The 24,590-nt window shown below is 54.6% G+C and overlaps 3 protein-coding genes across 3 annotated transcripts in view; 2 read left to right on the top strand and 1 right to left on the bottom strand.

Annotated features, from left to right (window-relative positions):
* The window catches only part of ETFB (electron transfer flavoprotein subunit beta), a 10,909-nt gene extending 10,319 nt beyond the window's left edge, over positions 1–590 (top strand). Inside the window, exon 6 of the mRNA XM_032264571.1 lies at positions 380–590. Coding sequence (XP_032120462.1) covers positions 380–550 — 171 coding nt within the window. The 3' untranslated portion in view covers positions 551–590. The remainder of the gene's footprint in view (positions 1–379) is intronic.
* Positions 591–3,395: 2,805 nt separating this feature from the next.
* Positions 3,396–14,940, top strand: VSIG10L (V-set and immunoglobulin domain containing 10 like). Its single transcript, XM_032264573.1, has 10 exons — positions 3,396–4,101; positions 4,179–5,033; positions 5,498–5,791; positions 5,908–6,192; positions 7,067–7,321; positions 8,316–8,594; positions 8,947–9,243; positions 11,887–12,000; positions 12,246–12,400; positions 13,841–14,940. Exons 1-10 carry the CDS (start codon positions 4,065–4,067, stop codon positions 13,910–13,912), a joined length of 2,643 nt encoding a protein of 880 aa, XP_032120464.1. The 5' UTR covers positions 3,396–4,064; the 3' UTR covers positions 13,913–14,940.
* A 1,171-nt stretch (positions 14,941–16,111) lies between these two features.
* The window catches only part of IGLON5 (IgLON family member 5), an 18,680-nt gene continuing 10,201 nt past the window's right edge, over positions 16,112–24,590 (bottom strand). Inside the window, exons 3-8 of the mRNA XM_032264568.1 lie at positions 23,722–23,954; positions 21,964–22,083; positions 20,601–20,735; positions 20,290–20,410; positions 19,617–19,771; positions 16,112–17,754 (exon numbers count right to left, since the gene is read on the bottom strand). Of these exons, the coding sequence (XP_032120459.1) occupies positions 17,666–17,754; positions 19,617–19,771; positions 20,290–20,410; positions 20,601–20,735; positions 21,964–22,083; positions 23,722–23,954 (853 nt within the window). The 3' untranslated portion in view covers positions 16,112–17,665. The remainder of the gene's footprint in view (positions 17,755–19,616; positions 19,772–20,289; positions 20,411–20,600; positions 20,736–21,963; positions 22,084–23,721; positions 23,955–24,590) is intronic.

Below are 24,590 nucleotides of genomic sequence, written 5' to 3' on the forward strand. Positions count from 1 at the left end.
ACTGCATCATCTCAGCCTATAGGGAGGGTTCACTGCATCATCTCAGCCTATTGGGAGCCTTCAGCATGTCATTTCAACCAAAAGTCCACTGAGTCATTACTACCAAAAGGATGGGTTTGCCAGTCTGCTGCAGCCAGTGAAGGGCTTCCTGAGTTGGTTACCTAAAGGAAGACTGCTGCAGTAGTTGGGCCTCCCAGCCAGCATGAGTTATCCACACCAGGTGTGGCCCTGTGAGAAGTTTCGTGTGTCCTGGCCAGTGGGTGTGTCCAGAGGGTTCAGCCCATGGGACTGGTCTGCAGGCATGGCACCCATGGGAAGGAAGTGGCAGGAGGGTGGCAGGGCTTCCGAATCCCTGTGAACAGTGGCTTCCCATGTGCAGAAAGCCAAGAAGAAGAAGATCGAGGTGATCAAGCCTGGGGACCTGGGCGTGGACCTGACCTCCAAACTCTCTGTGATAAGCGTGGAGGACCCGCCACAGCGCACAGCCGGCGTCAAAGTGGAGACCACTGAGGACCTGGTGGCCAAGCTGAGGGAGATCGGGCGGATTTGAGCCCTTCCCAGAGATGGCAATAAAACTGACTGTCCACATCTGTCTCTGTTTACTCATTTCCTAGAGACACATTATTTGGTTCATTCAACATTTACTTGAGTCTTCTGTGTGCCAGGCCCTGTGGATCCAATCCCTGCCCGTGAGGAGTTGATGCGGGGGACAATGAAGACAAAGGCAGCTGTAATTCGGGTGAAGTATGCTAGGCGTGGAGGCACACTGGGCCCTTGGGAACCCAGCTGGGAGACCTGGCCTGGCTTGTGGGAGCAGAGATTTCCCAGGGAGATGACATCCAAGTTGAGTGTTGGAACACAAATATCTGAGGTGAGTGAGAAGAAGGGCTTTTATTCACAATGTTTGCAGGACACTCATTCTCTCTTGTATCCCCAGTCTCAGCAGGGACACAAGAGAGAATGAGGCCAGAAGCTTTGGTTCTGGTCTGAGACACAGACGAGCCACAGACAATCAAAACCTGGTGTGGCAATGAACAGCCCGGGTCTAGAGCCAGATTAATTTTTTTTTTTTTTTTTTTCCAAGATGGGGTTTCACCATATTGGTCAGGCTGGTCTCAAACTCCTAACCTCAGGTGATCCACCCACCTTAGCCTCCCAAAGTGCTGGGATTACAGGCGTGAGCCACCACGCCCGGCCAGATTAATTTTTTTTTTAATTATTACTTTTTGAGACAGAGTCTTGCCGTGTTGCCAATGCACACACCACTGTGCCCGGCTAATTTTTGTATTTTTAGTAGAGATGGGGTTTCACTGTGTTGCCCAGGCTTGTCTTGAACTCCTAACCTCAAGTGATCTACCCACCTCAGCCTCCCAAAGTGCTGGGATTACAGGCGTGAGGCACTGCGCCTGGCCTAATTTTTTATTTTAAAAATCGTGTTCCATTCCTCTGGCCTTCTGACAGAGTCAGATATATTGATTTCATGTCCTCACTCTCAGCTTTGCCAGCTAGGTCTTGGGTGATTCCTTCCTGTCTTCAAGCTTCCTTTGCCGTATCTGCAGATCAAAATAGTAACGGCATCATGTAGGTGTTAAGGGCATGGGTTCTGGGTCCCAGGGCCCTGGATCAAATCCCACTTGACCCATTCCTGGCTCTAGGAGGGTTGGGTGGGCAACTACTCCCTGAGCCTCAGTTTCTTCCTCTGTCAGATAGAATTAGTGATACCTACATTCTGGTTGTCCGTTCTGGCGTAACCACCCCAAAACTTGGTGGCTTAATATAACACTTGTTTATTGTGCTCTTAAGTCTGGAATCTGGGTAGGGCTCAGCAGGGACAGCTTGTCTCTCCATGCAGGATCAGTTCGGGTGGCTCAAATGGGGTCAGGGGATTGACTCCAATAGGGCTCACCCACATGGCCAGCAAGCTGGCTGGGGCTGCTGACCAGGGGGCCATGATTCCCCTCCACGGTCCTGCTTGAGTTTCCTCACAGTGTGGGCGCTGGGTTCCATGAGGGAATGTCCTATGATACAGAAAGCAGCATGTGACGGCCTAGATGCTGATCCTGGCACCGGGTCCCTTCCATGCTAGGCTCTTGTTCTAGCAGTCACAGAGCCTACTCAGATCCAAGGACTGGGGACATAGACCCCGCATCTCAATGGGAGGAGGCTCAAATTTGCAGCCCTCTTTAAGCTACATAATCTACTCCATGGAGTTTTGAAAGGTTAATTTATGTAGCACACCCAGAATCACACCTGCTATCCAAAAAGTGATAAACATATATTATTACCAGTATTAGGTCTGGCATGGTGGCTCATACCTGTAATCCCAGCACACCCAGAACCATAATCCCAGCTCATACCCGTAATCCCAGCACACCCAGAACCATAATCCCAGCTCATACCCGTAATCCCAGCACTTTGGGAGGCTTAGGGGAGCAGATCACCTGAGGTCAGGAATTTAAGATCAGCCTGGCCAACATGGTGAAACCCCATCTCTACTAAAAATACCAAAATTATCCGGGTGTGTTGGTGCATGCCTGTTATCCCAGCTGTTCCAGAGACTGAGGCAGGAGAATCACTTGAATTCAGGAGATGAAGGCTGCAGTGAGCTGAAATTGTGCCACTGCACTCCAGCCTGGGCAACAGAGCAAGACTACATCTCAAGAAATATATATGTTATTACTGGTATTATTACCCCAGTTCAGAGGACTGGGAGCTGAGCAGAGACCCTAAGCTCAGCATGGGATGGCAGGAAAAGCTATCAGGAGTCAGTGGTCTGAATATCCTTGTCCCAAGTCCAGCTTCTCCCTCTGGCTGTGAAACCCCCTGCAGGTCCCTTGACCTCTCTGAGCCTAAGTCACTTGGCACGTAAAGTGAGGATAATGACACTCAGCTCATAGGGTATTTAGAAGGGTTGAGCCCGATGATGCATACGAAACATGTAGCGTAATTCCTGGCTCAAACGAAGTGGTAATTACCATGGTTCTTAATAAGGTGAGACCTGAAGGACAAGTTGTGGTTTAGCCAGGCTGGAGGGAGGTGGAGAGTGGGAGAGAGCATTCCAGGTAGAGGACCGGGAGGTGAGATGGGAGGCAGGATAAGAACGTCAGGATGTTTAAGTGCTGGGGTGGGTGACTGGGTGGGTTTGCTTTGGAGCTTGGATGTCTCCAGAGGGTGCTGAGGAGCCAGGGGAGAGCTGTGAGCAGGGGAGGACAGGTTCAGCTCCGGGTGAAGGACCCTGGCAGGGACTGGAAGAGACTGGGCAGAGGAGGGCAACGGGGTAGGGAGAGAGGACAGGGCCTGGGCAGTGAGAACTGAGAGGAGGAGAAAGGACAGAGAGGTTTAGGACGTAGGAGGGGTGGGACTCAGATTGACAGTGGGGAGGGGGAGGGAGGAGATGGGAATGTTTCCCAGCATTTTTGAAGATGGTGAAGCCATTCTGGAGGTAGGAGGAAGTTTGGGTTAGAGGAAAGATTCTGAGTTTAGCAGGACACAGGCCATGTGAGGGCCTCGGGGACGCAGAAATGCAGCTCTGGTCTCAGGATAGAGGCCCTGGCAGGAGGTAGAACCTGGATACTTGGTTCTGAGGGCAACAGAGAGCCATGGGAGGGTTTGGAGCAGAGGAGGAGCAGGATTAGATGTGGGTATCTGAGGCTGAAGGCAAGACAGAGTGGAAGGGGCCAGGAGGCTGGGGATGAGGAAGCCTGCTCTCTGGCTGTGGCCCTCAGAGGTGGGGCTCTGAGAAAGGTCGCCTCACCCTCCTCCAGGAAGTCTTCCTGGCTTTGTCCCACAAATTTGCTACCACATTTTTAGCTGAGAATCTTTACTTCATTTTCCACTTAGGGGTGGGGAGTGCAGGGATCAGGCTGACCAGCTAATGAAGAGTGGGGTGGGGTGGGCACCTCAGCCACCACATCGGGGTTGGGGATCCTGGCACCTCCCTCTGGGTCTGGCTCCCTTCCCCTCCCAGGAAGCTAAGCTACCAGTCCTGTTGGACTCGTCTCACCCGGGAGGGAGAGGTGCAGTCTTGGGTCTCACTCCAGTGTCCTTTCAGTAAGGCCAGCACCATGGACACCCCACAGGCTCTGCCACTCTTCCTTCTGGGTAAGTTTCCTGCTCAGTCCCCTCCCAGTCAGTCTCCCTGAGCAGCCTCCCCCAATGCCTTCCCCTCTTCTCTGCAGCCTCCTTGATAGGGGTCCTCACCCTCGGATCCTCTTCTGGACTTCAGCAAACCAACTTCTCTTCCTTCTCTTCGGACTCAAAGAGCTCTTCTCAGGGGCTGGGTGCAGAAGTTCCCTCCATCAAACCTCCCAGCTGGAAATTTCCAGATCAGTCCTTGGATTCAAAAGGCTCTGCCGGAATCTCTGATTCCAGCTGGTTTCCTGAGGCCTTGAGTTCCAACAACATGTCTGGATCCTTCTGGTCAAATGTTTCTGCTGACGGCCAAGATTTGAGCCTGGATTCCCCCTTCTCTGAAACCCCTGGTTCTGAAGTATTTCCTGGTATTTCGGATCCTCAGGTTCCTGCCAAAGACCCCAAGCCTCCCTTCTCTGTTAAGACCCCACCTTCAAACATTTCTATTCAAGTCCCCAATACCAAAGTATCTGTTGAGGCCCCAGATTCAAAATTCTTCCCTGATGACATGGATCTTAAACTCTCTGCCCAGAGCCCTGAATCCAATTTTTCTGCAGAGACCCACTCAGCTGCAAGCATCCCCCAGCAGGTGGGGGGCCCACTCGCTGTGCTGGTGGGGACCACCATCCGGCTTCCCCTGGTCTCAGTCCCCAGCCCTGGGCCCCCTGCTCCTCTGGTGGTCTGGCACCGGGGCTCTAAGGTGCTGGCAGCTGGTGGCCTGGGTCCAGGGGCACCTCTGATCAGCCTGGACCCTGCTCACCGAGACCGCCTGCGATTTGACCAGGTCTGGGGGGTTCTGGAGCTCTCCTCTGCCCAGCTGGATGATGCAGGGGTCTACACGGCTGAGGTTATCCGGGGAGGGGTCTCCCGGCAGACTCAGGAGTTCACTGTGGGTGTGTATGGTAAGTGGGCCCTGGGGTCCAAAGTGCAGGAGGCAGGGGCTGCTCTGCTCTGCTAGGCCTTGGGCAAGTCACGGTGCTGTTCTGAGGACGTTTCCTTCCTGGAGAAAGGGGTCCCCGGATGGGAGAAGAGGACTCCTGTCTTGAGGAAGCGAGGAAAAGAGCTAGGGTTCAAGGCAGGGGTGTTTGTGCAAAGTTGGACCTGGGATCGAGACTCCTGGGGGCATGGACTCCTGGGTCTGAGGGAGGAGGAGGAGGCTGGGGACCCCCTCTGGCAAACTCCTGGTCCTGGAGAGGAGAGGGCTGGGGGCTCAGACTCATGCGTTTGTGAGAGGAGACGGATGGGGCTTGGGACTCCAGGTGATTAGAGGGAGCAGCTGCTGGGGCCAGAAGTCTTAGGTGTAAGAGAGGAGGGGACCAAAGATGGGCTCCCGGACAGGGTCCTGAGCCCGTTCTCCCTCTCGCAGAACCCCTACCCCAGCTATCGGTTCAGCCCAAGGCCCCAGAAACAGAAGAGGGGGCGGCCGAGCTCCGGCTGCGCTGCCTGGGGTGGGGGCCGGGTCGTGGGGAGCTGAGCTGGAGCCAGGATGGACGAGCCCTTGAGGCGGCGGACCCGGAGGGAGCCGAGCCGCCCCGGATCCGCTCAGAGGGAGACCAGCTGGTCATCACGCGCCCTGTGCGCAGCGACCACGCCCGGTACACTTGCCGCGTCCGCAGCCCCTTCGGCCACCGGGAGGCTGCCGCCGACGTCAGCGTCTTCTGTAAGTGGTGGTGCCTCGGGTTGGGGACAGGGGGTACTGGGGGCCGAGTCTCCCGGAGTCCTAGCGGAGTCCCAGGTGACCCCGACCCTCGCGGTCCCGACCCCTCCTCCCTCCAGACGGCCCGGACCCGCCGATCATCACGGTCTCCTCGGACCGCGACGCCGCACCTGCCCTCTTTGTCACTGCGGGCAGCAACGTGACCTTGCACTGCGCTGCCGCCTCGCGGCCGCCCGCCAACATAGCGTGGAGCCTGGCGGACCCGGCCGAGGCCGCGGTGCCCGCTGGGCCGCGCCTCCTGCTGCCCGCGGTCGGGCCGGGCCACGCAGGCACCTACGCCTGCCTGGCTGCGAACCCGCGCACCAGCAGCCGCCGCCGCTCGCTGCTCAACCTCACGGTGGCAGGTGGGAGCCAGGGGCCGGAGAGTGGGGGGCGGATCCCTGGGGGGTGGGGCGGGGGCGGAGGGGCGGGGCTAAACGAAAGGGGCGGGGCCAGCGAGGAGCCGGATACCGGCGGGTGGGGCAGGGCCAGCGTGGGGGCGGGGTCACCAAGAAGGAGGAAGGTTACTGTAGTAGGCGGGGCCAGCGAGAAGGGGCGGAGATACCTAGTGTAAGGGGCGGGGCCAGAAAGAGGACAAGGGAAGGAACCAAATGGAGTGGCAGGTATGACCAGGACAGAGGGGCCGGCCCAGCACTGAGAGGGCGGACATCCCTAGGCAAGGAGCACTCTCGACAAAGTCGACAGCAGAGTTAAATAGCAAAGAGTGGGAGTTAGAAAGGGAAAGAACTAAGTTTTCTGGGCCAGTAAGTGGGATCAGCAAAAGGAGAAGGTACCTGGGGAGAGGGGCGGAGTCACAAGGGAGAAGGGCGAGGTCATTTGGAAAGCGGGCAGAATTATCTTAGAAAGGGGGCGGGGTCCACAAGGAAGGGCGAGATATCTAGGAAAAGAGGAGGCTTCTCGGAGAGCAGTCCAGGAGGCGGCGAAGAAACCTGGCGGAAGGAGTGGAGCTGAAAAGAAAAAGGCTGAGTTACGTTTAGGAAGAAAAAAATCATTTTATGAAGATGCCGTTTTCTTAAGAAAGCTGAGCAGTCAGCGGGGCTTCGGGTTACCTACTTAGCGGAGAAGTTAACGGGGAAAGGGAACGGGATCACAGGTGGGAGGTGTGAGAACCTTTGGGGCGAGGCTAGCGAAGAAGGGTGGGGTCACCGCGCGGAGAGGCGGGGCTGGAAAAGAGATGGGCGAGGGACTCCATCTTCGTTCTCTCCCTTCCCTTCGCAGACCTGCCCCCCGGGGCCCCACAGTGCTCCGTCGAAGGGGGTCCCGGGGACCGCAGCCTCCGCTTCCGCTGCTCGTGGCCCGGCGGGGTCCCTGCCGCCTCTTTGCAGTTCCAGGGTCTTCCTGAAGGCATCCGCGCCGGGCCGGCGTCCTCCGTGCTGCTGGCGGCAGTCCCCGCCCACCCCCGGCTCAACGGCGTCCCCATCACCTGCCTTGCTCGCCACCTGGTGGCCACGCGTACCTGCACCGTCATCCCGGGTGAGAGGGCGCGGGGCTTTTTTTGTGCTGTTTGTTTCTCGAGGAGGAGAGAGACTTTTTCTTTGGTCCTTTGGAAATTCTGAAGGGGTATGGGGTACCTCCTTAGTACAAGGAAGAGGCAGGACTAAACTTTCTTCAAACTGGAAAAGGGACAAAGTTTTTTCTACACCTCGTGGTGGAGGGGTGCAGGGATGGGTGTAGAAGGTCATCACTTTCCCACGTGTTCAGAGAGAGAAAGCAGTGATGGTTTTGTTTATTTTGTTTGTTTGCTTGTTTTTATTTGTTTTGAGAGGGAGTCTTGCTCTGACGCCCAGGCTGGAGTGCAGTTGCTCAATCTCGGCTCACTGCAACCTCCACCTCCCAGGTTCAAGTGATTCTGCTGCTTCAGCCTCCCTGGTAGCTGGGATTACAAACAGATGTCATGACGCCCAGCTAAGTTTTTTTTTGTTTTTTTTTTTTTTTTTGTATTTTTAGTAGAGACGGGGTTTCACCATGTTGGTCGAGGCTGGTTTCAAACTCCTGACCTCAGATGATCCGCCCGCCTTGGCCACATGAAGTTTTGGGATTACAGGCATGAGACCCCAGCGAAAACAGTGATGTTTTAGAGAGTAACGAGGCCGGGGGCAATAATCGAAGCACTTTGGTAGTCAGGGGCGGGGGGGATTGCTTGAGCCTCGGATTTCAAGACTAGCCTGGGCAGTGTGGCAAGACCAGGTCTTATAATTATTATTACTATAAAATAATAAAGAAGAATCAATAGCTGAGAAGAATATTAGTTTCCCAGTACAGGGCCTGCCCCTATGGTATGTGTTCAATCAGTGTTTGATGAGGAAATTAGGTAATGAATAAATAAGCTAATGAGTGAATGAATTGGCAGTTCTTTCTCAGGTGGCCCAGGGCTTACCACCATCTGATTTAAAATAGGGCATAGGACCTGTTCTTTGAATCCAAGATAAAGTCTTGACTTTCTTGACTCGGCTCCTCCCACCTGCAGAGGCCCCCCGAGAGGTGCTGCTGCATCCGCTGGTGGCAGAGACACGGTCAGGGGAGGCAGAGGTGGCACTGGAGGCCTCTGGTTGTCCCCCACCCTCAAGGGCATCCTGGGCCCGAGAAGGGCGGCCCCTGGCTCCAGGAGGCGGGAGTCGCCTGCGGCTCAGTCAAAATGGGCGGAAGCTGCTCATCGGCAACTTCAGCCTGGATTGGGACCTGGGAAATTACTCCGTGCTGTGCAGTGGGGCACTGGGTGCTGGCGGTGACCAGATCACCCTCATTGGTGAGCCACGTTATTTCCAAGAACCCAGAAGTCCAGGCCCCTCTGGCCCTCAGACCCAGAAGTTCAGGCCCCAGACCTTTCCTCCCTCAGACCTCGGATCCAGGCCTGCAGTCCCTCCTCCCTCAGACCCTGGAGTCCAGGCCCCAGCCTCTTCTCCCTCAGACTCAGGGGTCCAGGCCCCCAGCCCCTCCTCCCTCAGACCCAGGAGTCCAGGCCCCCAGCCCCTCCTCCCTCAGACTCAGGAGTCCAGGCCCCCAGCCCCTCCTCCTCCAGACCCAGGACCACAGCTCCCTACCTCCCTTCCCTCTCCCCTCCCAGACCCACAAATCCAGCCTCCCCCACATCTCTCTAGGACCCTCCATATCCTCGTGGAGGCTTCAAAGAGCCCGAGATGCAGCTGTGCTGACTTGGGATGTGGAGCGAGGGGCCCTGATCAGCAGTTTTGAGATCCAGGCATGGCCAGATGGGCCTAATCTGGGCAGGACTTCAACCTACAAGGACTGGGTCTCCCTGCTTATCCTGGGGCCTCAGGAGCGGTCAGCCGTGGTGCCCCTTCCATCTCGGAACCCAGGGACCTGGACTTTTCGGATTCTGCCCATGCTGGGGGACCAGCCAGGGACTCCATCGCAAAGCCGGGTCTACCAGGCCGGTGAGTGAGTTGGGGCTGTCAGCACTTTCTCCCGGGCTTCCTGGTAGTCCAATTAGCCATTCTCAGTCTGTTGTGCCAGATCCTCCCTCTCTCCCTGTTGTAGTGTCCTGGGGCCTGCCCTAACAAAGTACCATCAACTGCATGGCTTGAGACAACAGGAATTTCTTCTCTCCCAGGTGTGGAGGTCAGAAGTCTAAAATCAAAGTGTTGACAGGGTCCTGCTCCCTCTGAGATGCTGTGTAGAATCCTCCTGTGTCTCCTTTTAGCTCCTGGTGGCAGCTGTTCTGTCCTTGACATTCCTTGGCTTACAGCTGCATCACTTCGACCTCTGCCTCCAGGTTCTCACAGCTTTCTTTTCCCTGTGTGTGTCTCTATCCTGTTTTTTTTTTTTCTTTTTTTTGAGATGGAGTTTTACTCTCGTTGCCGAGGCTGGAGTGCAATGGCACGATCTCAGCTTACTGCAGCCTCCGACTCCTGGGTTCAAGCGATTCTTCTGCCTCAGCCTCCCTAGAAGCTGGGATTACAGACATGTGCCACCACGCCCAGCTAATTTTTGTATTATTGGTAGAGATGGGGTTTCACCATATTGGCCAGGCTGTTCTCAAACTCCTGACCTCAGGTGACCCACCCACCTCAGCCTCCCAAAGTGTCGGGATTACAGGCATGAGCCACCACACCCAGCCTCTGTCCTCTCCTCTTCTTCTAAAGACACCAGTTATATTGGATTAGGATCCACCCTCATGACTTCAAATTGACTTGGTTACATCTTCAGAGACCTTATTCCAAAATAAAGTCACATTCACAGGAACAGAGGTTAGGACTTCAACATATGTTTTTCTTTTAGGGTGGGCACAATTCAGCTGATAACACTCCTCCATTGGAGTGTCTCAGGATTTAATCCTCACTCCCAAAGTGATTGTGCTCACTCTCATGGCCTTCAATACTCAGATGACTCCCACATGTCTTATCCTTAGCCCTGACTTCTCTCTTGAAAAGGATGCTCCCTGCTTAAGATCTTCACAGTTTTTTTTGTTTGTTTGTTTCCTGGGACAGAGTCTGGCTGTCACCCAGGCTGGAGTGCAATGGCGTGGTCTCAGCTCACAGCAACCTCTGCCTCCTAGGTTCAAGCAATTCTCCTGCCTTAGCCTCCCAAGTAGCTGGGATTATAGATGTGAGCTACCATGCCGGCTAATTTTTTTTGTATTTTTCGTAGAGACAGGGTTTTGCCATGTTGGCCAGACTGGTCTTGAGCTCCTGACCTCAAGTGATCCACCCGCCTCGGCCTCCCAAAGTGCTGGGATTAGAGGCATGAACCACCATGCCCAGCCAAGATCTTCACTTTGGATGTCCAATTATCATCTCAAATGTCATGTGTCCAAAACAGACCTTTTGATGTTTTCCCTCAAAACTGCATCTCCCAACCCTCTGGTCTTCCCCCATCCTCATAAATGTCACTACTCACAGGCCAAATCACCCCTAACATCCTAATTGGCAGCAAGTTCAGTCCATTTTCCTTCCAAAATATTTTTCATCTTCACTCCAAGCCTCTGGTCAAAGACAGCATCCTCACTTGCTTGGACTGTAACAGCTGTTTATCTGGCCTCTTTATATTCCCTCTTGCTCGCCTATAATCCATTCTCCATGTAGAAGCCAAAGTTATGAAAATCAGATCATGCGGCTGCCCTACATAAAAGCCTTCCATTAATTTCTGCAGGACCCTCTCAGGATCTGGTTCCTGGAAACCTTTTCTACTTCACCCTCCACCTCCAGCCCCCTCCTTCCATATTATCCACCCACATTGGCCTTCATTGAACAGAGAAAGCTCTTTCCTAGTTCTGGGCCTTTGCATTTTACGCCCTTTCCCCAGGTTTAGTATGACTGCCCCGGTCTTTATTCTTCAAGTCTCTTTCAAATGTTACTTTCTCAGGGACCTTAGCTCATCACTCTTACTAAATGTCACATCCCTTCCCACTATTTCTTTTTTTTTTTTTTTTTTTTTGTTTGTTTTCTTTCTTTGAGACAGGCCTCGCTTTGTGGCCCAGGCTGGAGTGCAGTGGCGTGATCTGGGCTCACTGCAGCCTCAACCTCCCCAAACTCAGGTGATCCTCTTACCTCAGTCTCCTGAGTAGCTAGGGCTACAGGCCCGGCCACCTCACCTGACTAATTTTTCTATTTTTGCAGAAACAGGGTCTTGCTATGTTGCCCAGGCTGGTCTCCAACTCCTGGGCTCAAGTGATCCGCCCACCTTGACCTCCCACAGTGTTGGCAGTCACAGGTGTGAGCCACCATGCCCGATCCCCATTATCTCTGTCACATCACTTTTTCTTTCTTGGCACAGTCTGTGATTATGTTATGTGTTACTCATTTATTTCTGACTTCTCCTAGAATTAAGCCCACAAATGTAGGTATCTTTCCCCTTTGGCCCACTAATGAATCCTCATTACCTGGCTGAGAGCCAGGCACACCATGGTCACTCAGTAACTGTTAAATGAGAGTGCTGGGGTCCCACATTCCTGGGTTCTGGGAGGGGAGGGGCGGGGGGGCTGGACTCCTGGGTCCCCGCACAAAGTTAGGGGGCTTAGGAAACTTGGGTCCAACCTTGGTTCCTGCTCTCCTTCTCTCCCTTCTCTTTGTCTCTTCCAGGACCCACGTTGAGCCACGGGGCCATTGCTGGCATCGTTCTGGGCTCCCTACTGGGCCTGGTGCTGCTGGCCATACTCCTCCTCCTTTGCATCTGCTGCCTGTGCCGCTTTCGGGGTGAGCTAGGGGACCAGGGAAGGGGCAATCACAGTCAACCGGGTGGGACCCTAGAATGAGGCCCATAGATGACCTGGCTGAGCCAATTAGCGCCGTCATAGATCATCCATCCTGCCTTCCTACCCCCAAATCAGCCAACTAGCATAAGGCTCCGCCTCTCAGATCAGCTTCCCTTGCTATTGGCTGGGTTGGCATGTTGGGGCAGCCAATCACGTGTTCCTGCTTTTCCTCCTCCTCTCAATCAGGAAAGACTCCTGAGAAAAAGAAGCACCCCTCTACCTTGGTCCCCGTGGTCACCCCCTCAGAAAAGAAGACGCACAGTGTGACCCCAGTGGAGATTTCATGGCCTCTGGACTTCAAAGTCCCACTGGAGGACCACAGCCCAATTAGGGCCCACCAAGTGAGTGTGGGTGTCCCCATTTCCTTCTGGAATCAGGGCAGAACTTCTTGTATTATAATCAGGGAGATGAGAGGGTCTCGATTATCTAACTCCAGTTTTACTTGTTAGTTTACAGTCTGTATAACTTCATTTTTAAAAATGCATCATAGTTGGACAGAGCTTCGTGCCCAACTTTGATGTATATTAAAATAAGGGAATTCCAGTTTCTCTTCCAAAGGAGGATGAGGTAGGATATCCTTTTTTTTTCTTTTTGAGATGGAGTCTCACTCTGTCACCCAGACTAGAGTACAATGGCACGATCTCGGCTCACTGCAACCTCTGCCTACCGGGTTCAAGTGATTCTCCTGCCTCAGCCTCACGAGTAGCTGGGGTTACAGGCGCACGTCACCATGCCCAGCTCATTTTTTGGTACTTTTTAGTAGAGATGGGGTTTAACCATGTTGGCCAGGGATGGTCTCGATCTCCTGACCTTGTGATCTGCTGGTCTTGGCCTCCAAAAGTGCTGGGATTACAGGCGTGAGCCGCCTTGCCTAGAGTTTTTTTTTCTTTTTACTTTTTTTTTTTTTTTTTTTTTTTTGAGAGCGAGTCAGGCTCTGTTGCCCAGGCTGGAGTACAGTGGTACCATCCCCACTCACTGCAGCCCCTGCCTCCTGGGTTCAAGCAATTTTCCTGCCTCAGCCACCTGAATAGTTGGGATTACAGGCATGTAGCACCACATGCAACTAATTTTTGTACTTTTAGAAGAGATGGGGTTTCACCATGGTAGGTAGCCTGGTCCTGGACTCCTGACCCCAAGTGATCTGCCCACCTCGGCCTCCCAAAGTGCTGGGATTGCAGGCCTGAGCCAGCATTCCCGGCCCCTCCTTTTTTCTTTTCCATAAAAATTGGGCAAGGCCGTTTTTTCTCTATGAAGTGGGGTACAGTTTTCTTGTTTCCCCATAAAAGTGGGGTTGTTGTGACTGGGCGTGGTAGCTCACGCCTGTAATCCCAGCACTTCAGGAGGTTGAGGTGGGAGAATCACTTGAGCCTAGGAGTTCGAGACCAGCCTGGGCAACATAGGGAGACCCCATCTCTATGAAAAATTTTAAAAGTAGCTGGGCATGGTGGCACCTGCCTGTCGTCCCAGCTACTAGGGAGACTCAGGTGGGAGGATTGCTCGGGCTTGAGAGGTGAAGGCTGCAGTGAGCTATAACAGTACCACTGCACTCCAGCCTGGATGACAGAGTGAGACCCTGTCTCAAAAAAAAAAAAAAAAGCTGAGTTGTTGCCTGGCTTAGCTCCACCAAAGATAGCCAAATATTTTTTTTTCCTTCTGCAAATGGAGGGTGCTCAGATAATTTCTAAAAAGTTCAAGCAAGAGCTGGAAAAAGTTAGGTGGGTGAATCATGTCACATCCAGGACACCTACTGAGTTACCCCCCACCCCACCTCTCTCTTCCAGGCCATAGACCCCAGTCCAGTTGCCTCTGTAGGTGGAGGCCCGAAGACTGTTCGGGCAGCCACGCAGGTGTGAACAGAGCCAGTGGCCTGCCCTGCACAGGGCATTTTGGGTCAGAACTTCCTATGTCACTTCAGCAGCAGGCAGGGCCTGCTGTGACTGATGATTGGACCCTGAAAGTGGGACTTTCTGTCTCCCTCTCATGCTGCAGAAGAGGAGTCTTCCTGTATTTGTGCAAGTAAGGAGATGTGACTGCTTGGCTGGGAAAGTCCTGCTGATCTAACAGTGTGGTTTGCACAACCTCCAAGGCCCTGCAGCAGACAGGCAGGGCTTGCTGTGTTGCTCTGAACTAGAGAGGGAGCTTGGCCTTGTTCTCTGAAAAGATCCCCCTACATTCACTTTGCCACCTGTAGGCTACACCCCATCCAGCTTCCAGCATCTTCATCTTAAAAACAGATCAGATCACGTCCCTCTTCTCTTTAATCCTTCTGTGGCCTGTGCATTTCCCTTCAGATACTACCCAAAGTCCTCATCGTGACCTTCAAAGCCTTGTGGTCTGGCTTTTGTCGGCCTCCCTGACCTCCCTTCCCAAGATGTTCTCTGCCCCCTGACTCTAGTATCACAGGCTGTCTCTCAGCCGCAGTTGATTTTGCCCCTAGAATTTGCTCTGCTTAGAACACTTCTTTTTCCCGTATGTTATTCATTTCTCAAGTCTAAGGGTAACAATTGCCATCTCAGATGACGATTCCCTTACCCCTCCCTTAGTCTTGGGTTAAGTCACAGAATCCTTGAATTTGCCGTTCCTGATACATAAATATGTAATTACTTGTGTGGCCTCAGACGCTCTCTGTAAACTAAGGGCTTCACGAAAGCAGAGACCACATCATTATCTCTGCACTTAACCCAGAGCCTGGCACATAGCAGGCAATCAATAAATATTTGTTGACTGATCAAATGTTTTGATGCCAGTGAAGAGTTGGGCTTGCTGCTGCTGTCTTCAGCATAAGTTATGCTTTTTCAGCTGAGTTTCTAATTGAGAATTTAGAGAGTGCGTTGGTGAGGATTCTTTTGGCCGCAGGAACAAAATGCTGGCAAGGAATATGGAGGTGGGTGGTTTCAGGCTGGCTCAGCAACTCAGTGATGCCTTTAAAGACATGGGCCCTTTGCATCCATCTGCTCTGCCACCCTCAGTGGGTTGGCACATTTTCTCCAAGCATGTTGCCTCATGTAGCAAGATGGTTGCTGCAGCTCCAGTCATCACATCTTCATACAGTTGTATCCAAAGATAAACTGAAGGAGGCAGAACTTCCTTCCTATATATCTTACCCACCCCCCCACCTTCCCCTATCACTGCCTTCTTCCCTCTCATGGAGTGGGAGGAGGGCTTTCCTGGAAACCTATAAGCAAACTTCCCTTTATGTCTCTTTGACCCATATTGACCACATAGCTGCAAAGGAGGCTGGGAAACCAAATATCTAGCCTGTATCATAACAGGTGGATTTGCCAGCAAAGAACAAGGAACCAAACAACTCTAATGTGGGCACCCAACATCTGTCTCAGGGAAGGAAAGCATGTGGAAGAACTTCTGTTCAATGATTGGGGTAGAAAAGGCCATTGGGAAATAGAACCCCTGGGTCCTTTTGGAAAGGTGAGGGCTGGAGTTATGGGCCCTCTACATCTCTTCTGTATCTATTTCGTTTTCATTTTCCTTTTTGTTACTAGAGATAGAAAACCCAATGCAAATTGGTTTAAATATACAGGGGACTTTATTGCTTACATAAATGAAGATGTGGGCATCAGTTAAGTTTTGATCCAGCTGCTCAAATGATACCATCATGGACTCAGTTTCTCTAAGGTTTCCACTCTGCACTTCTTAGCATTGCTATTATTCCCAGGCTCCATATGCTGCCTTCTCTACCACTGCTATCCCCACAGACCCAAGATGTCTCCATGTGATGGAGAAAAGCAACCCTACAGATATAGACCTCACATCATAGAGCCACAGTATCCAGCAGAAAAGCATCTCTTCTCAGGAATGCATTCACTTTCTCATTAGCCTTACTGGGTCATGTGCCCATCTCTGAGCCAATCACGGTGGGAAATGGGATGTACTGAGCGGCTTAGGCCAATCACAGGGCATCTCTGTAATGAGTCAATTCCAAACCTACCGATGAGAAAGTAGGTGGTAGGAAGGATGCTGGAGAGGCACCAATTGACTGCTACCTTTTGTCCTTCGTTAACACAAATCCTTAATGATATTGACACCTGCAGGCAGACTTTGGAAAAAGGCGTTTATTGGTGTGGTGGTCTCAACACTCCCCATGAATTGGAACACACGGCCCCCAGGGCCCCCCACCCCCTCCCTGGCCTCCCTCCCCAGTCCCACCCCATCCCCTGGACCCTGGGAATGGAAGACAATGTGGGATGGGGCCCGTGCCCCTGTCTGAGGTACAGTCACCGCGCCTTGCCCTCTCCTCTTCTCCACCAGACTCTGGGTGGTGTGGTTTGGGGTGGGTGTTTATATAGAGGGTCTCCTGGGAGTCGGAGCTGTTGACATGGCATCTGTGTCTGTGCTCAGGATGTCTGTGTGATGCGTCTCTGTCCCCCACTTGGTGTGGTGTGGTGTACCAGGGTGGAGTATTCCTACAGTCAGAGCTGAGGCTGCAGCCTCTCAGCGTCGCTTCCTGACAACAGATGCCTACCCAGGAGGAACTACAGCTAGTCACCAGCTACAGGACAGCTGGAGCCAGGGGGCTATTGCTGGTCACAGTCGCTGGTGTGTGTGTGTGTGTGTGTGTGTGTGTGCGCGTGTGTGCGGTCAGGTAGCCTTTGGGAGGTACAGTTGGTGGAGAGGCCAGGGAGCGATAGATGAGCAAGCCCACACTTGTGGGCTGGTTGCAAAGGCCCCAAGGGCAGCTGGCTGGTGCCGCAGGTGGGGAAGTCAAGGCCAAGGGGAGTGGTGGCAGGGGTAGGGCAAAGCACTGAAACAGATAGGCGACTCCTGCCACCAGTCTGACAGTTGGATGGAAGCACCGATTGGCCCAGGAGGGGGCCAGAAAATCCAGGGTGGGGAGGGACAGGAAAGTGGGAAGGTCTCAGGCTACTGAGCCAGCAATGGGGCCTCTGGCTACAGGAAGCTGGTGGTTGACAGCAGGGAAGCCCAGAGCCCAGATGGAGGTCCCCCACTTACTCACAAAGGCTGAATGACAGCTTGACAGGTGAATGCGACACCTCTCCCCACTCCCAACCTGCCAGGAGATGCCCTTTGAACAGGGGGAGGGTCAGTGTGCGTGCATATATTGGGGAAGCAGGAGCCTGGTGAGCCTCTCTTCACAGCCTCCACTGCAGAGCCCCACATCTACCTCCAGCCAGAGGTGGGAGGCAGTAGGGCTGGGGACAGTGGACATGGGGGCATCGGGGATGGGAGGACGGCTGAGTCCCCTCTCCCAGTCCACCCACCCACACACACAGAGACACAGACACCTACACACACATGCAGGCTCACACTCACACAGTCACACCCACACGAGCCAGTTGACAGCCTGAGCTAAGAGAGAGGGGTATGGGGTGGCGGGAGTGGGTCACAATCGGAAACGTGAACGGGTGGCGAGAATGGCTGTAGAAAGATGCATAATTTTGCGTTATCCCTCACAGTGATGGGTTCTCTAAAGATCTTTCTTCCTCTGCCTCCTCCTCTTCCTCTCCTCTTCTTCCTCAGTGGCCGAGAGCTCTCCTGCCCCCACGAGACCCATGGCTCCTGCTCCCCCTTTTCTCTCACTCTTGGCCTGAGGCCCCCTGCAGGGGGAGGCGAGCTCCACTGGGTTGCGCCTACATTCTCCACCACAGCCAGCCCAGGGCGGAGAGGAGGGCCAGGGGCCCTGGGGGCCTCGGGGCTGAGTTCTCCAGGGATCCTGGGCCTATGGGAAGAGAGGGGGTCATGGAGGGAGGCCTGAGAGTGGGGGACCCCTTGTGTGTTTCTCCAGGGGGCATGTCTCTTCTGAACCCACCTCTTTAGGGGCCTTTCTGGGTCTCTCACTAGGTGTGCCTGCTTTTCTGACTCTTTATTTTATTTATTAATTTTATTATTTTTTTGAGATGGAGTCTTGCTCTGTTGCCAGGTTGGAGTGCAGTGGAGTGTGATCTTGGCTCACTGCAAGCTCCGCCTCCCTGGTTCAAGCAATTTCCTTGCCTCAGCCTCCTAAGTAGCTGGGATTACAGGTGCACACCACCAGAGCTGGCTGTGTTTTTGTATTTTAGTAGAGATGTGGTTTCACCACGTAGGCCACGATGGTCTCAATCTCCTGACCTCGTCATCCGCCTGCCTCAGTCTCCCAAAGTGCTGGGATTACAGGTGTGAGCCACTGAGCCTGGCTTTTATTATTATTTTTAAATTATTTTTATTTTTTGAGACAGTCTTGCTCTGTCACCTAGGCTGGAGTGCGGTGGCATTATCTTGGCTCACTGCAACCTCTGCCTCCTGGATTCAAGCAATCCTTCTGCCTCAGCATGCTGAATAGCTAGGACTAAAGATGCCCACTATCACACTTGACTAATTTTTGTGTTTTTTAAGTAAAGATGGAGTTTTGCCATATTGGCCAGGCTGATCTCAAACTCCCAACCTCAAGCGATCAGCCTGCCTTGGCCTCCTTTGGGATTACAGGTGTGAGCCACTGTGCCCAGGATGTTTATAGAAGATGCTCTCAGATCTGTACTTTTTCACTGTCTTAGCCTGGGACTCTCAGTGTCTGCCTTTCTATCTTGCAGAGTCTGTCTATCTGGCATTTCTGCCAGTCATCTTATACTTAGCATACCCCAAACTGCTGCCTCCCACACTTTCCTCCCCACACACTGGCTTCCAGCCTCCCTCCTAATCACTTCTTGGTATCAATACTTCAGTGTACAGCCCCATCCACCCAGCTCCTTAGGCCAAAATCTCAGGACCACCTTTGACTTGACTTTCCTCTTCCATCAGCCCTCCACATCCAGTCCAATGACTGGTCCTAGGGGCATCACCTCCAAAACTCTCTCAATACAGAGACTTGGTGCCACCCACTGCCATCCCTTACCTGATGACTACGGCAGCCTCCTCCCTCGTCTCCCTGCCTGCATCTTGCCACCACCCCATTCCTCTATTTTATTGAGACAAGGTCTTGCTCTGTCCCCCAGGCTAGAGTGCAGTAGTACAATCATAATACCTCACTGCAGCCTGGACCTCCCAGGCTCAAGCAATCCTCCCACCTCAGCCTCCTGAGGAGCTGGGACTATAGGCGTGCAACACCTAGTTAGGTTGATTTTTAATTTTTTTTTTTTTTTTGTAGAGATGGGGTCTCACTATGTTGCCAAGGCAGGTTTCAAACTCCTGGGCTCAAGTGATCCTCCCTTCTTGGCCTCCCAAAGTGCTAGGATTACAGGTGTGAGCCACCACGCCTGGCCTCCAAAACTATTTTTTGTTTATATATGTGTTTGCTTATTTATCTACATGTCCACTTGTTTGTTTATTGCTTTTCTACTCCTACTAACCATAAGCTCTGCGAATGCACAAACCTTGTTTCTTTTGTGCAAAGCTGTGTCCCCCACGCCCAACCCTTAGCTGGCGCTCAAGGAATACTGATTGCGTGGATCGGTTTCTTACTGGCAGTGCTTTTCAGTCTCAGAGTCGGTCTCCTAAGCTCAGGGTCAGCCTGCGGGGCGGTCCCAGGGTCTCCACCTTCCTAGTCCCGCCCACCTGCCCGGCCCTGCCCACCTGCCCGGCCCCGCCCCGCCCCGCCCCCAGACGCACGCAACAGCCGCATGGAGGCGCTGGACGCTCCCAACCGGTTGGCGGCGCGACACGTGTAGTTGCCGTAATGCCGGGCGCTCACGTTGGCGAAAAGCAGCATCGAGCGGGTGCGCTCCGTCTGCACCTTCAGGCCCTCGGCCGTGCCGCTGCTCAGCCTGTCGGGGATCCGGGTCAGGGGCCGGGCTGCAGCGCCCAGCCAGGCCCGCCCCCCGCCTCTCAGGATCGTTTCCCGGTTTCCCGGAGAGCCGGCATTCTGCCCCCTACCCCAGTGAACTCTCGCCTCGGGTTCTAGCGCCTCATGGACCCCGGGTCACGCCCACCGCTGCCTCTCTCCAGGCACCCTGGCGCCTCCCAGGGTGCACCCCCAGCTGCTGGGGACTCCCGAACTCTGCTGCTCCCCTAAACCTTGCCCGACAGATCCTCAGCATTGACCCCCGACCCCTGACCAGCTCCCTGAAAAGTCCGGGGAGATGGGGCTCCAGCATTCATCACCCTGGGACCCAAGCTTGTCTCCCTGGGGCTGTTCAGATCCCATCACCTAGAAGCACCAGTTCCCGGAACCCGGAGCTCTGCTGCCCTCCCCCGCCCCCCTCCTCCACCCTCTGCCCCACAACCCAAGGGACTAAGGACCTCCCCCTGCCTCTCCCACGGCCCCGCTCAGTGCCGTCCTCACAGTCTGTCGTCCTTGTACCACTGGAAATCCGCGGGGGGCACAGCCATGGCTTCGCAGCGCAGGAGGGCGGCCCGCCCCAGAGCTGTGCGGGCGCTGGTCACGTCCGTGATGGTCGGAGGATCTGGCGAGGGGCCAGGGTCAGCGAATTCTCTTAGCCGCGTGGGGACGGAAGGAGTCCCGCCCCCAGCCCCGCCTCCCTCAGGCCGGGAGGTCTTGCCCGGGGCTTCCTCCTCCCTCAGACCCCTCCTCCCCAGGGACTCGGGGTTCCGCCACCCTTTCGTGCCCAGTACTGGGGGGGAGGGGGAGCTCACAGTTGACTGTGACCAGCACGCGGCGGCTGTCGGGCGCCGAGTTAACCCCGTTGTGAGTCACACACTCATACTCCCCGGCCTGGCCCCGCTGGATGTCAGAGATCTCCAGGATCTCTCCCTCCGAGGTGAAGCCGTCTGTGGGTGGAAGGAGGAGGAGGGGGCAGGGCCGGACACAAACACTTAACACGGGACAACACGGGCACAACACGGACACACATCAGCGGGGCAGGCACGGCAAGGCCTGGAGTGCCCGGGTCATGGGGGTGGGGTGGGGGAGGGGCTGCGGGGCCGGGGGTTCGGGATCTCTCCAGGTCGGGGTGGGAGAAGGAATGAGGGTCTGGGATTCAGTATCTGGAACCCAGGGGGTGGGTCAGAAAATCTGAGGGTTCAGGATATCCCTCCAGGAATCTGACTCAGATCATGGGGATCCATGGGGAGGACCCCAACGGGGACGATGATCCCAGGATCTTAGGTCTCCGAAGGATCTAGTAAATACAGATCCAGTGGAGCAGGGTCCTTCTGGGATCCGGTTCATGAGGTCTAGGGAATCAGGATCTGGTGATTGGGATCAGCAATCCAAATATAACAGAGCAGCAGTCTCAGAAGACCCTCTGGGACTTAGAGCACCCAGAGATCCCAGATCTCAAGACCAGGATCATGGGACTCAAATGACCCAGTGGGGCAGGATCCAGGGATTCAGGGAATGGAATCTAGTGATCGGCACCATGGGTCTTCGAAGACCCCGAGAATGAGGATCCAGGGGTCTGGTATCTGCTGGTGGAGATCCACATAAAAGGGCTGGTGGCTGATGTCTAGGACCTGGACTGTCATGTGTGGGCACTCTGGTGCTGTCTGTGGGTAGCCCTGAACACTGGTTCTTGGGGCTTGTTGAGGGGGAGGGAGCTTTGGATTCAGCGGGTCTTGGCTGGAGCCTGGGAAAGTGCATTCCTGGCAAGTTCCCAAGGGATGCTGATGCTTCAAATCTGGGGTCCATACTGTGAGGCCCACTGGGCTAGAGTATCCAGCAGAAGAGAGGCAGAGATGTATGCAGGACTGCTAGTGCAGCCTGGCTTAGGGCATCTAGGGGCAGGGGACTTTAGCCTGAGTGGGGAGACATGGGGGACACTGGGGTTTGGCAAGTGAGGCAGAAGCAGTGGCCCAGGCCTGGGATGGCAGGTGGCAGGCCAGTGGTGAAGCCTCTTGGGTCTGGGGTCTGTGGATGAGATAACTGGAAGCAGGGTGGGAGGGGAAGCCAAGGGGCCAGGGATAAGCGGGCTTGGGAAACTAGCTAGGGATATGAGGAATGGAGGGGCCCAGACTGCGCAGTAGGGGATGGGATTTCGGCCTGGGATGGGGTCCTCACCTCGGAGCTGTCTCCAGGTGACCGTGGGCTCTGGCCGCCCCACAGCCAGGCAAAGCAGGTTCACATTGCCCCCCTCATTCACCGTCACAGGCGACGAGATGTTCACAATGCGGGCTGGGACTGCGGGCAGGGGGAGAGGCTGAACGTGGACACCTAGGAATCCATGCCCCCAGCCCTTTCTCCTTCAGCCCCAGGAGTCCAGGCCACCAGCCCCTCCTCCCTCAGACCCAGGAGTCCAGGCCCCTAGCTTCTCCTCCCTCAGACCCAGGGGTTCAAGACCTTAGCCCCTCTTCTCTGAGGCCCAGGAGTCCAGACTTGGAGCTCCTTCTCCCTCAGACCCAGGAGTCCAGACCCCCAGCCCCTCCTCCCTCAGACCCAGGAGTCCAGACCCCCAGCCCCTCCTCCCTCAGACCCAGGAGTCCAGACCACCAGCCCCTCCTCCCTCAGACCCAGGAGCCTCTGCTATTTTCTCTGAAACCTCTGTCTGGGGCTGGCCGCTTCTTGTCTAATTACTGGTCTTGTCTCTGTTCTCTCTCCACCTTCATCCTAACCTGGTTTCTCCATCTCGGGGTCTGAATTCCTTTCTCTGTCTCTGTTTGTATTTATTATTATTTTAAATTAATTTATTTAACAAGTACCCACATGGAACTTTCTGTGTGACAGATTCTATTCTAAGTGCTTTGCCAAAATCCACTGACTGGACACTCACTACCAGCCTCTGGGGTGGACATTACTGTATTTCATCAATTCGAAGACATGTCTGTGCTTCCCCGCCCTTCCCCCCCATTTGAACATTTCTCCAAGCAGGATGGCCCTTCGAGATAAGATGCCAGGATATCATTAGTAGTGCTTTTTTTTTTCTTTTCTTTTCTAGCAGGGCATAAAATAAAAATGGCTCTTCTAATTGACGACGTGTGGGACTTGACATAAGACAGCGCCATCCCCATTTTGCAAAGGAGGAGTCCAGGGCCTCTCCTCCTGCTCAGGGTCCCTGGGCTGGTGGACAGGGTGCTGAGTTTGGAACCCAGGCAGTCTGGCTCCAGAGTTGGAGCCTGCCAGGATCCCCCTGGGTTCTCCCTGTCTCCAGGTCCTGTCTCTCTAGGTGCTCCCTGTCCTCCACCATTTCAGATGCCTCAGGAGCCGGGTCCTGACCGCTCTCTGCACCTGTCCCTCTGCCTACTGCCTTGCTCTGGAACTTTCCAGCCCCATCTCTCCTGCTCTGGATCTGGCACTTCCAGCCTCGTGGGACTTCCCTTCACACCCTTGGCTCATTTTCTCGCCTGGCCCCTGCACACACTGTTGCTTTTCTGGTCTTAGCCCTGTGCCCAGCCAAAGGCATCAGCTCAGATGTCACATCTGGGAAGCCCCCTCCCCGACCCTGGCCACCAGCCTCTCCTTGGAAAATCAGCTCCCAAGGCGCAGGGACAGCCTGCCTTGCTCTGTAGCCCTGGTGCCCAGATCAATGCTTGCACAGAGTAGGCACTCCAGGAGTGGGGCAGAACTAATGAATGTGTTCTTCCCCCAAGCGCCCCGTCATCCCTGTAGCTCTCCTGCCCTAGAAGTGATCAAGCAGGTGTGTCGCTGTCTGTGTGACCAGCCTCCTTCTGCTGTGCTGAAATCCCCAAGGGCAAGGCTGCATCTGTCTTCCTCGCCACGTACCCCCGGGTTGGAGAACACTTGGTGAGTATCTGTCCCCACGCCTCGTCTCCCCCAGGCCCTCCACCCCTCCACCCAGCTGAGCACCAGCCGAGGGCTCACCGTGGACGATGAGGTAGACCTGAGTGGTGTACGGCTGGTGGCGGGTCTGGAAGGAGCAGGTGTAGAGGCCCTCGTCGCCGAGTCCCACCTCGGTGATGAGGATGGAGAACTCCTCGGGGGTGTTGATGAGCAGCCGCACCCGAGGGTCGCTGGTCCAGCGGTCGTTGCCGGCGTACAGGATGTTGGAGCGGTTCAGCCAGGCCACGCGGGTCACATGCTCATCAATGAAGCAGCTGCAGGGGGCAAGAGCGTGGGAAGGTTCTTCTCCACTCACCCAGCCTGAGCCTTCCCCAGCCGAAGGGGTGGGAGGGAGAAGGAGGCCACCACATCTCCAGGTCCCACCACAGCCCTGTGCGATGGATGCTGCTGTGCCCACCACACAGCCAGGGTAAGCTGAGCCTCAGGGAGGAAACTGTGAGCCCAAGTGCAGAACAGAAGGATAGCTTGTGGTTATTGAATGACTGTGTGCGTCAGAGACACAGAAAGGGGAGAACAGATGATCTGGGAGAGATGAATAAAGAGGCAGAAGGAAGGAGACAGAGACCCAGAGAGAGGGGTCAGAGAGCCACAGAGAGAGGGACAGAGACCCAGAGAGAGAGGGGGGACAGAGACCCAGAGACAGAGAGGGATAGAGCCCCAGAGAGAGGACAGAGACCCAGAGACAAAGGGGGATGGAGACCCTGAGAGAGAGAGAGAGAGAGAGACCCAGAGAGAAAGCTACAGAGACCCAGAGAGAAGGGGACAGAGATACATACACATACACACACATACGGAGACAGAGACCCAGAGAGAGAAAAACAGACACCCAGAGAAAGGGACAGTGCCCCAGAGAGAGGGGAACAGAGGCCCACAGAGAGAGGGACAGAGAC

Source organism: Sapajus apella, unplaced genomic scaffold (assembly GCF_009761245.1).
Source record: "Sapajus apella isolate SASKATOON/1434 unplaced genomic scaffold, GSC_monkey_1.0 scaffold144, whole genome shotgun sequence".
In the NCBI taxonomy this organism is placed as follows: Eukaryota; Metazoa; Chordata; class Mammalia; order Primates; family Cebidae; genus Sapajus; species Sapajus apella.